An 11,682-nucleotide genomic window follows, 5' to 3' on the forward strand; every position below is an offset into this window, starting at 1 on the left:
CAGTGTGTGTCAGAAGGAGCATAACACCTGAAAGATGTTTACAATAACTAGATAAACTTTTGCCCTCACAATGCTCCCACTACCCCCCAGAGCAATAGTACTTCCACACCAAACGAGCAGGGCTCACAACCCCAGGGCTTTCAAATGCATTGGCAGCATTAAACACACTTTGCATCTGTACACTTCCTTACAAAGCTGGGAATAACACAGGGCTGCAAATTATTACAAAAGCAAATTTGGAAGCACTTAGGTATTTGTGCAGACTTGTATCCTTCAAGGCAGGAAAAAAAAAACCAAAACAAAACAAGATGAGACAAGTTCTTGACTACCGCTTGGCACTGCAAATATATTACTAACAAGAGGTTCCAACTTCCATCTTTCTGTATTTCTGCTATTAGCAATATCCAACTCAAAGCACAGGAAAAAAGACATCAATCTCTGTAAAAGATAACAGTGTGCATTGGTGAATTGCCTAGAATTTAAAGCCTCACAAATGTTGTGGCATGTCAGACAAAAAGCAGAAGACTCTCCTAGGGTGCAAGATCAAACATCAGGCAGCATATTTTATAAGACAAGCAGGAAAGACTTTAAAGCTGTTGAAAACGTTTTGCTTGTTTCATAGAAGGTATCAGGTGGCATTGTTCAGACTTGAGTATGACTTCAACACTTAAATTAGACAAGGCTGACCAAGAAGTGGTTACAGACTCAGGCTCAGCTGATGACTGATTCAGTGAGTGGTTCTGAGCTGGCAAGGAAAAAAAGCCCCACATTTCCTGTACAGGGACAAGTGCAGCAAGTCACTACGAGACTGCTAATCCTCTTTGAAGGATGCCAACAAAAACCTCTCATTTAGACTTCAAATTGCTGAAAAAAGCATGAAAATAGCTTCTAGAAGCACATGTTTTTGCATAAACTATTTATGTCTCCTTTTTTTTGAAGGAGTCTAAAGAAAAACCTCTATCATCACTCCATCCCAAAGCCATTGCACTGATCCCCTGGAAGCCAGAAATGGCTTTCACCAGACACTTCTGGCAGCTGAAAAGACACACATGACAGGAGAACAGAGCACCAGACCTATTTTATAATCCTTTCGACACTTCCAGGACAGTTTTGACCACAAGATCTGCTAATATCTGGCTTTAACTTTCAAGTTCACATTTAGTAAGTTATGTTAATAGATAAGCCTTTGTACTTTAAAAGCACCTTGTAAGCAGGCTTCCCCATTAGCATCACTTCTGATAGCTCTGACTTACACTCCAACTGCCAACACTGCTTGCCTTGATAGCTCTCACGTTTATTTTGTTTTAAAACATATTTTCAGTTTCAAGTAAAAAAAATTAAATTCAAAATTTTTTTTTCAAAATTACATTTTACAGTTTATGAACACAATCCATGAGTGGTTTTAGTATCAAATAAATGCTGCTGTGTCTTTGGAAAAAAAATCTTGACCATACCCTTCTTCCTAAGCTGTTTACATTGTGGAATCTTGGGTTTAGAGGTACTTGTGTAGAGAACACCATCAAACCCCAAAGCTATTTACACATTTATAGGAAGCACCCGTAACAGAAGGAGCAGAAAACACCTGTGAGGTTCAGCGTGTGAAAAAGCTGTAGACCAAGACGCCTTTTCTGATCACAGAAATGACTCAGTCAAGCAGAGAGAATGGATGCCTGCATTGCCAGGACTTGACTGCACACCTGGTGTCCCCAGGGGGCATTCACAGTTTGAAGAAGGGAGGGAGGAAAGCAGTAGGTGGAGGATAGGAAAGCTAGAAGATGAGGATGAGTCAGGAGAGGAGTGACAACCATACTTCCTGGGCAGGACAGTAATTGGCATCTCAAGAATGTGGGGAAGGGAGTAGATGGGAAAGACTGAACTGAGCTCAGGAAGGTCTGACTAAATTACAGTTCCTCACACCCAAGCTGCCCCAGGAGTGCCACAGGAGGCTGTGTTTGAGGTGAACGTCTGAGCAAGTCCTCAGAGAAAGCTCACAGTTCTCATCTGAAGGGAAAAAAAAATCTTGTTTACTTCCTGCCATGTTTCTCTCATATTTACAAACACTTTTACAGCCATCCAAACAACACACTACAGCTATCCAGAGTCCCCTGACTACAGCAGGTCCAAAAGTCAGCAGGCACTCCATAGACCTGGAATACCTCCCCATACACAGGCAGCACAAAAACCCACTTCCATCAGAGTTTAAAACAATGCTGGTCATTTGCTAGTGACCAGCATCAACCAGAAAAGCTCCTTGGGAGACCATAGGTAGTGAAGAAATGAATGGTGTTCAGCAGATGAGGAAATGTGTGAGAGAACCTTTATACAATTTTCCCTGAAAGGTTTAGCCTTTTGTGCTAGGGTAAACTTTGCTGCTTATATTCACGGTGAGAGTTTAGATAGTACAAAGTGGCTTAATTCAAAGAGTTACCAGTAATGCAAGCCAAGCCTTCCTTAACGAAGTCTGTGCCTGGATTTCTGCCCTTGCAGAGGAACTGAAATAGTTTCCAAATCCTCATTTTTGTAGCACACACGTATACAAACATGCTCCTCCCAGCTCCAAAAACTGCTTCAATTTTACTGCTTTTGGTCTAGCACGGTTAACTCTCAGAACAAAACCGTTGTTAATCAGGTGCAAAATCCTTTTCTAACACCGTTCTTAATGCCTGTCAGTAGCCACACACCAACTAGATCTGGAATGCAGCTTCCTAAAAAAACCAGAAGTATTGCATTACAAGAGTGCTTTAGGAAACTGAAAAGGAAAGCAGATGAATTTGCCATTTATAAGCCATTTATTGTGGCAATAACCAGAAACAAATGGTAAAGCAAAAGTCTGACAACTTGCAGGACAATCCCAGGCTGGTCTTCATCAGCAGAACTGCACTGATCTGTGTCAGAGCTCTTCAGGTAACTACAGGAAACTCACTCCCAGGGTTAGCCTGGCAAAGTAACAGCTGGGAGCCCAGCAGGAAAAATCACCTCTTTTTGTTCCCTTCCTCATCACAACATGCAGCTACTAAGTTAGGCTTTATTAATATAAAGGATTCTTCTGCAACTCTGAAGATGTTTATTTACATGTTCTATACATTAGTATCATTAACGTATACATGCATACTATATTAGAATACAAATCCAAACACACAGGAATTTTGTATTCCTTATGCTGAAATTAGGAGTACCAAAACCTTTATTTTTTATAATATACCTTAGATAGAGCAGAGCATAACCATTTAAATAAATGACACTTTTAGACTAACTCCTACAACTGAGAAGAGAATAGAGTGGTATTTATGAAGTCAAATTAATTTAAATTATTACAAAAGGTGATAACAGCTCTCTAACGAGATGTACAACTTTTTAATGTTTCAAACAAGGTAACATACTTTCAATGTTAAAAATGGGAGCATTACTAAGATTTTACTGAACACTCATAAAAGCTTAACATTCCATGTGCTAACCATGACAAAACTCCTTTTAACTTCACCCATGCCACATGTGAAGCAATGCCTTAAGAACAAGGCAGTGAGACTGGTGAATGTTATTTCTTTAAGTTAAGAAAAAGTGGCTGCAAATAGTTTAACTAAACTACTAATAGTATTGCCATTCCATTTCCTTCACAATAAATAAGTTCTGTATGTAGAATAGAAAAAAAAACATATCTGGAAGGCAAAAGAGATGATGAGAAAATTGCTTAAGATATACATACATACACAATCACATGTTCAGTTTTCAGCTGCAAAAGTTTCATTTGAGTAACATTCTGCATACATTAGTGTCTTCTGAAAACGTGCTAACATACACAGTATATCCGTAATCATTCTAGAGGTCTAAGCTAGAAACAAAAACAAGCATGCACACAACGCAAGCCTAAACAAAACACATCAAGTACTCCTGTGTTTTAGTGTATTTTATGTATCAGCCAGAAAGAAACATCATATAGCTGGAAGATTTTCCATTAATGCACCTCTAGACATAATGCAAAGCACGTGCTGTTACCCTTCCTAGTATTCCACATTTGGCAGAAAGCAAGGCTTGAGCTTAGGCTACTGTCTGCAGCACCAGACAGAAAAGCACCCTTCAAACACAGAAGCGTCACTGTCTTGCTTGTGACTTCCCTGCAGAAAATAAAAAGACTTGAGATAGTATAAGGTCCCAGTTCCTGTCACACATTCACTATTTCAGGACTGAATCCTAAAGGCCAGCAAGGGTAATCCAGTCTTTCATTTCTGCAGACATTCATAGGCACTACATGGAATCAAGACATTCTCATCTTCTTGCTGGACTGGGCTATAAATATCTGCCCTCTTCTGATGTCAAACTGCTAAAAAAATGTTCCTTTTTAAAAATCCATCTTTGCTGAAGAGGTGGAACCAAGAAGACACCAAGTACGCCCAGATAAAATGCACATACTGACTGCAGTGTTACAGAAAATTGCTTAGCACTGAAATACTGGTTAAAGGTAGCATAGAAACACATTGGGTTTTTTAACATAAGCTTATTAAACAACCCTGGCTTGCTCAACAACTTGTGAGCCAATCCAGATACTGCTGATCCTTTCTCTTGGGAGCTTTTCCCTTCTCACTCTGCCCAACAAATTGGTACAAAACCTCAGCAGAAGTACTCTGGAACAGAGATTATGCAAAAGCAGGCAAAGTTGATCACTGATGGGTTGCTGTTGGGGTGGAGCATTTATTTGATTTTGTGGTTGGTTTGTTTTTTCTAAATAGAGAAGCAGTTTATGCCTTAGAAAATATTTGCTGATTGACATTCAAAGTTTTATCCTTAGGAGAGCTAAAGCCACCTGACACTACTCTGGGGAGCAAATCTTTCCCTGAAGACTTAAGAGCTACTTTAAATGAAAGGTCCAAGATGATTTTTGTGATATGGTACAGATTCTCTATCTAATTCAAGACCCTCCAATGCATCTCCATGAAGTACCCGATGACATGAAGGCTTTAACTCACAATGTAACAGCATAAAGTTCAGCTGCCCAGATGCTTCCCTTTCAAGCAAGTTCCAGCTTAGTTTCACCATGAGGCTTCCTGCATAATATGGACAGTGTCCTTCATTGGAGTGGGACTACCTGGCACTGACAATACGCAGTTTTTGAAGACTTAAAAGCTTCAGCTAAGCTGCTAGAGCTTTTAGAATTTTTTTATTATTATTTTTTATTTATTTTTTATTATTTAAAACATTGAAACACAAAGCTAACAAAATGGATGCATTTCAAGAGAAAAATTTCAAGCTACCTAATGCTCCTTAGATTTGTCAGCTTTATTACAGTTGTACCCTGCTGCTGCTCATTCCCACCTTGTACTGCCATGAAACAGCTCACCCATTCCATGCTTGCAGATCTCCTCCTGAAACCACCCTGTTAACTTGACACAGATATTGATCTGGATTAAAAATAAACCAGCAAAAAGGAGCAGATATGTTGTGAAGTGCAGAGAGCTTCGCAGTGTGCCATCTGAGCTGGGCGGGGCAGTGCATGGCAGGGACTGGGGAAGGCACTAGGGACACACCAGGGACACACCACGGACACCACCCTGCTCGACCAGATGGCCCCGAAGCACCAACAGCACCTGATGTTAGTGGCACCCTGCACGGGGGACCCGGCCACAACAGGACAGGATCACTCTGAGGTCTACAGTGAAGAAGATATGGCAGAAAAGACTCGATTTAGAAAACACAAAACACTTGTAAAAGTTCAGCTTCTTTCACCCTCAAGACACCACAAGTGTTAAGACAAAAATAAGAGAAATAATGCAAGGTTTTTATACAGCACAGAGAATGAATATAAAGTTTCAGGATATTAGTAGCATGATTCATGTTCATCAGCAGTCATTTTAAGTCCTGCCAAGCAATCCTGCCAACTAAGTTACAAAATACTACCTTCTAATGACTATCAAACAACTGTTTTGGCATAATTATTTGAAAAAGCAGCACTTTCAAAAACGTAATTTTCTGGTTTTGTTTTAATAGTTACTTATCAATAATCTAAAAATGCAATTAATATTATTTTGAGATATGACAGTGAAAAACTACTTCAGTATCAAACTAAAATCTGGAGAATAACTGCCTAAATACATCCCTAAAAAGCGTATCTTGTGGAAGAAAGTAATTCTCTTATTTTGATAAAGAAAATATCACAGAATATGCTGCCAGTTAGTTACATGAATTTACAAAAACCACTTTGATTAAAACCTTTCATTAAAAAGGAATGAATGGAGCCCACAGCACATCACCTAGCATACTGATTGCAAAGTAGTACTGGGAACAGGTAGACATATCTGAAGCACCTGCAACAAAGGCTTCCAACCCCAGGTCAGCAGTCTAAGCAATGAGCCAGCCTCCGCCAAGGAGCCTGTAGGTGCCACAGGTGTCTGTGACACAGCAGGTACTTGAGGAGTAAAGATTAAGGCTAACGAGTTGATCTGAATCATCTGGCAAAACAATCAACCCCCAGGGAACACAAGCACCTATCTTATTCAAAGCTCCTTACTAAAAACAGGTTTATAAGTTATAGTTAGCTGTCTTTTTTCCAGTTGGTATCATCCCCGACTTCAAGAGAAGTTTTAGCTTCCTAACTTCTGCAATGCTTTATTTAGAGCAAAGATTTGTGCTCCACACAGATGCAACAAGGTACAACTTGACTTGCCTCAGGATGTCAAAGCAGAAGCAATAGCAGTAAGAAAGGAATCCTTGAAAAGGTATTTATTGGGAGTAAAGTCGTGAATACACAAGAACTAGGCTGGTCAGTCTTTAAATCTTAACCTTAGTTGAGCTTTAGCAGAAATACTGCAGAAGTTTTTCAAGTATCTTAAGGCTCAAATCTGTAGAACTCTGCTTTAGAACAGTTTTAAGTAAACTATGTGTTTAAAAGTTACGGATTTTAGTCTAGTTTATTACCACAAAGGATTCTTCACTACTTATTCTTAGTTCTTGTGTAACAGGTAGACATAATCATTACTTGGATTACTTCAGGATGAAAGCTTTTATTAATCATCAGGAGGCAATTACTAAAGACAAACCAGGTTCACCTGCTGAACCTCAATTCTCCCTCAGTCTAGGACTAAGGTGTTTTCCGGACATCGCGTCCCCTCGTCGCACCAGCAGCGCACAGACCCAGCGGTGGAGGTGCCCCAGCTCCCGGGCTCGGGAGCCGCCTCTGCGGCACACCTGAGTGCTCCGGCACCGGGACCGGGACCGGGGCGCGGCTCTGCCCCCCGAGACCCCTCCGCCAGCGCCCTCGGAACCAGAGGCGTCACCTGTTGTTCGACTACGCCGTGGCGTCCCCGTGCCACGGGATTCCTCCCACCCGAGGCCACCAACATCCGAGTCCTGTCCAGGTCCCAAGCGGCGGGACGGGGCGGCAGACGCGGCTCGCGCTCACAGGCGGCGCCGGCCCTGCCCGCGCCCCGCGATAGGACGGGCGGCTTGGGCACGGGACTAAAGGCACCGACCCGGTCCGCAGGCCCTCGGCAAGTGCCTGGCACGGCACGGCTGCCCGCAGGCCGGCGCTGTTACACAACGGCTCCCTGACCAGAAGCGGGACACGGAACGCTGCCGCGGCCCCTTCCCGGCACCGCGCGAGGGGACGCGACGGCCGCGCTCCCGCCCCGGCCCCGCTCGGCCCCGGCCGAGCTCTCCGCTCACCATCGCTGCTCTTCGGCGCTGCGCTGCCCGCGGCTCTGCCCAGACACGCCGGCGCCCCGGGACTGAGGGAGGGGAGGGGGCAGCGGCTCCGCCCTCCCCGCGCGCGCAGCTCCCGGCCGGGCGGGGCGGGGCCGGAGGGCGAGCGGCGCGGTGCAGGGGCCGAGCCGGGCCCGAGCGGCTCGGGACGGGCACCGGGGAGGGACGAGCGGCGCGGGACCGGGACTGGGACCGGGGCTGCCCCGCGCGGCTCCGTGTCCATAAATGGAGAACTCGGCGCGGCGCAGCCAATGGCCGCGCGCCGGGACGTCATTCCCTGAGGGAATCCCGGCGCGCGCGGCTCGCGAGCTCCGGCCCAGGGCTCGAGCTCCCGGAGCGCCGGGATAAACACCGGGATAAACACCGGGATAAAGACCGGGATAAGCACCCGCCGCACGGCGCTGACGGGCCTTAAGCCAGCGGGGGCGGCCGGACCCCCGCAAGGCTGCTGCCACAGAACTGCGGTGCTGCTAATCCCTGGAAACACTGGAAAGAACGATGCATCTTGGCACCGGGTGGGTGCTGGAACGAGCCCTACGGGCATCTCACAGATGCGAAACAAGCCAGGTGTCCGCGGGCCTCCGCTCCGCGTTGCTCAGCTCGTTGTGAGCAGAACACAAGCAGGAACTTCCAGGGGCTGCGCTGTGTAAGCGATCACACCAGTAAACCCGCCCGAAGCTGCCTGCTGTGGTCCTCTTAAACATTTCGCTTGAGGCTTGAAGCCCTGCTGTTGGCTCTAATGGGTTTGTAACGCCATTTCTAAGCCAGAATATAAGTAAAATGGAAACAACATAATGTAAAAAATCATATCAACAGCCAGACCCCGAGTCATATGTTGATACTGCTTCCCAACCACTTGGAAAACTACTCCTAATGGGTAAAGATCCTGCCTTTCATCAATAGATTGTACTGGAATTTAGTTTATTTCTGACTAAGAAGCAGTGCAGTTATTAGAAAAAATAGGGAGTAGTTTGTACACAATATGTGTATTCGATTTTCATTGTTTTTATGAAAAAAATAAAGACTAGTGTCCACACTAATTGAGAGATTCAGCATAAGCAAGTATTTCATTTGAACGTGGATATGTTACATAAAATCATGAGGCTGATAAAAGGCAGTGAAAACAGTCCTGCAAGAGTCCAGAGAGTATATATTGGGCCAACAGAAGATAGAAAATCAATACAGGTTTTGTAGGTTTTTGTATTTGCTTTGGATGTGAGTCTGTGTAATGTACAGGTTAATCTTCTTAAGACATGGATATTTGTATGTATGCATGTTTACATACATAGAAACAGCTTTATAACAAGTTATGAATAACGAGAAACAAGGCTGTGGAATAATAGTTAGAAAGTCCATCCACATTGGCCCGCTAATTGAAGTTAAATTAATTAAAACTGGTCCTGAATTCACTAAAATGAATGTGCCACTGTGTCTGTCTACTCTACATGGACTACAAGATGACTTGGAACAAAATTTGTGGAGCTGAAAGAACTGGTGCTGTGCATCTGCATGAACCTTTGGTAAGCACTGGGTGGACCAAGCACAGTCTAATTCACAATGAACTCTTTTCATGCCTTTAAACATTCTGCTTATTTTAATGATAAACATCTAATTCCCAAGCTGCCTATATTAGCTGAATGATACTTATTCAACATCCTTGTTCAGAAGCAGGGAAAAGCATTTCCTCTTGAATGTCAGTGGTGATGTGCCTGAATGGTCTGCATGCCTGGGCTCCTTCAGCCAAGAATGTACAATTCATCTCAGAGAAAGGCAGAACACACATTTTCATATTGAGGAGTTCTAGCAGATTAAAGAGGAGCCCCTGTACTTTCAAATTATGCACAAAAATTAGAAGTGGCAACATTTCTATCAAAACGTCGGTATGGACAGGATACCTTTCAAAGATCCCACTTGAAAAGATTTAAGAAAAATTCCCTGTATCAAGAACTCCCATCAGTTTTTTTCAGCACATGTATTGTCTGACAGTCTGTCTGGTTAGTAACACCTACAGCTCATGCACAGAAGTGCTAACATCAAGAATTATTTTGAGGATATTTTCTAGCTGCAAACAGTTGCTCTGCTTGATTCTCCCGATATTGATCACTAGTGCTATGCTTTGGGGAAATATTTAAGGAATATTTAAGTGAAGCTTCTCTTCAGTGGCTCAGGAGGTTTATTAGCTCAGCATTTGGGACTTGCAGGGCTTGGTCCAGGCTCAGCACTTCCTGAAGTGACTACATGGTGCATCTGGTAACTCACACGTGCCTTTCCACCTACCCACTGCCTGAGCAACACTGCGTGCCAGCACCAAACAGGGATCAGCCTGGTGCTAAACTGGAGAAACACTAAACTGACTGAAAAAAGAACAAGGTCTTTATCTCTGGAAAAGCCACAGAATAAAGCTTTCCCTTGCTCTGCATTCTAAAAACATTATTGTGGCTTCAGAAAGAAATAACTCTTACGAGAAGTCAGTGAATCTGGAAAAGATTAGAAATTGTGATGAAATAAGAACTGCTCTGACTGCTTTCTAACTGGCTAAAAATAACAGCAAAGGGGAAAAAATAGTACTTTTCTCTTACTTAAAGACTGTAATTGAAATAAGTTTTGTAAGTCACATATTTGTCTTCTGTTGACCAGAATAATTTAATTAACAATTTAATTAATACTTGAAAGCTATTAAAATAAGGCTTAATACCCTTAACAACACATCATTCTTTTAGTTAGAAAACCACATGATCTGGTATTTCTTACAAAGATGATAGACTTGTGTAATAGAAAAACAAATTATATTAGATTAAGAAAACTTGAAAAATTCAGTGTAGTTTTTTTCCCTGTATTTGCCTTCCAAAGAATAAACAGACACTTCTGAATTGTAACATTTTCTTCTAAAATGCAGATGGTTACACTCTGCCTTCAGTTACACTTGGAGCATGTAGAATTCTACTTATAGGAAATAAAAGATGGATTCAGCAATTTCTTCTTGTGAAATATAGGGAGGGAGAAACAAAATAGCATGTATAAAACAAAAGCAGAATTTTATGACTTAAAATGTGATGAAATCACTTTGGTGCTTAGGACAGGTTGGAAAATAATATAATCATTGTAGCTTTCTTTAACTCTCTGTGCCTAATAAAATTTCTTCTTTCCTCTCTGTTGTTGACCTCAATAGAGAGCAGCATTCCTGTTCAGAAAACATGCCCTGAAAGTGTTCAACGTGTCCATCCAAAGTATCACTGGAATAAAAAGCACAGCAACAGTCACCAGCCCTTTTACATCCACTGCTTGGTTTGAGGCCTTTTGAGGAAAAATAGCACGTGTCTCTCTCTTTCACTCTGGATCTTAATAAGAGAAGCCTCAGATGTAAGAGATACTTAGAATTCATGGAGCTGAATTTTTCTCCAACTGCAAATCAAAACGTATGAATAATGCTGTTATTTGCAAAGCTGGTATAAACCTGGAAGAAGTCCACAAAGACTTGGTAACCGAGGAGTTCTGCCTCCTGTGTTTTGTGACTGAATTCAGTTAAGCTATGTACGTTCACAACAACAAAATTACAAGGGTTATTTTTTTTCTGTCAGAGGGAGATTTTTTGCAACCTTACACAAGCTTTTAAGATGAAAACTTTATGCTGTGATGGGCAACCTGATCCAACACCAAAATTAGCCTTGCTGTGAGCAGGGAGTTGGACCATATTCCCTCTAAGGTCCCTTCCAGCCTAAACTGTTTTCTTCTGTAATTCTGTGATTATTTAAGTGGGGCTCAATTAATGAGTGAGGTACTTGAAGACTCCAGAATAAATTAATGTTATTGATGTTGTACCTTGATAAAAAGATTGTGATAGGAATTTGCCATTAAGAAAATAAATTTACATGTTCCACGTGAATTTCACTGAAGATGTAATTATATAAAATACAATAGGTTAGTACTGTTAGAGTATCAAGAAAATGTTACAAGTACAAAAAATAATGATCTCTGATAACACAAGATGAAAAG

The 11,682-nt window shown here is 42.4% G+C and overlaps 1 protein-coding gene across 1 annotated transcript in view; it reads right to left on the reverse strand.

The window, feature by feature from the left end:
- MYO1E (myosin IE) overlaps positions 1–7,770 on the reverse strand; it is a 76,488-nt gene extending 68,718 nt beyond the window's left edge. Inside the window, exon 1 of the mRNA XM_014251210.2 lies at positions 7,654–7,770. Coding sequence (XP_014106685.2) covers positions 7,654–7,656 — 3 coding nt within the window. The 5' untranslated portion in view covers positions 7,657–7,770. The remainder of the gene's footprint in view (positions 1–7,653) is intronic.
- Positions 7,771–11,682: the final 3,912 nt, after the last annotated feature.

The sequence above is a fragment of the Pseudopodoces humilis genome, chromosome 16, assembly GCF_049639895.1.
Source record: "Pseudopodoces humilis isolate 2021_Gansu_Grassland_sample_001 chromosome 16, ASM4963989v1, whole genome shotgun sequence".
Taxonomy (NCBI): Eukaryota; Metazoa; Chordata; class Aves; order Passeriformes; family Paridae; genus Pseudopodoces; species Pseudopodoces humilis.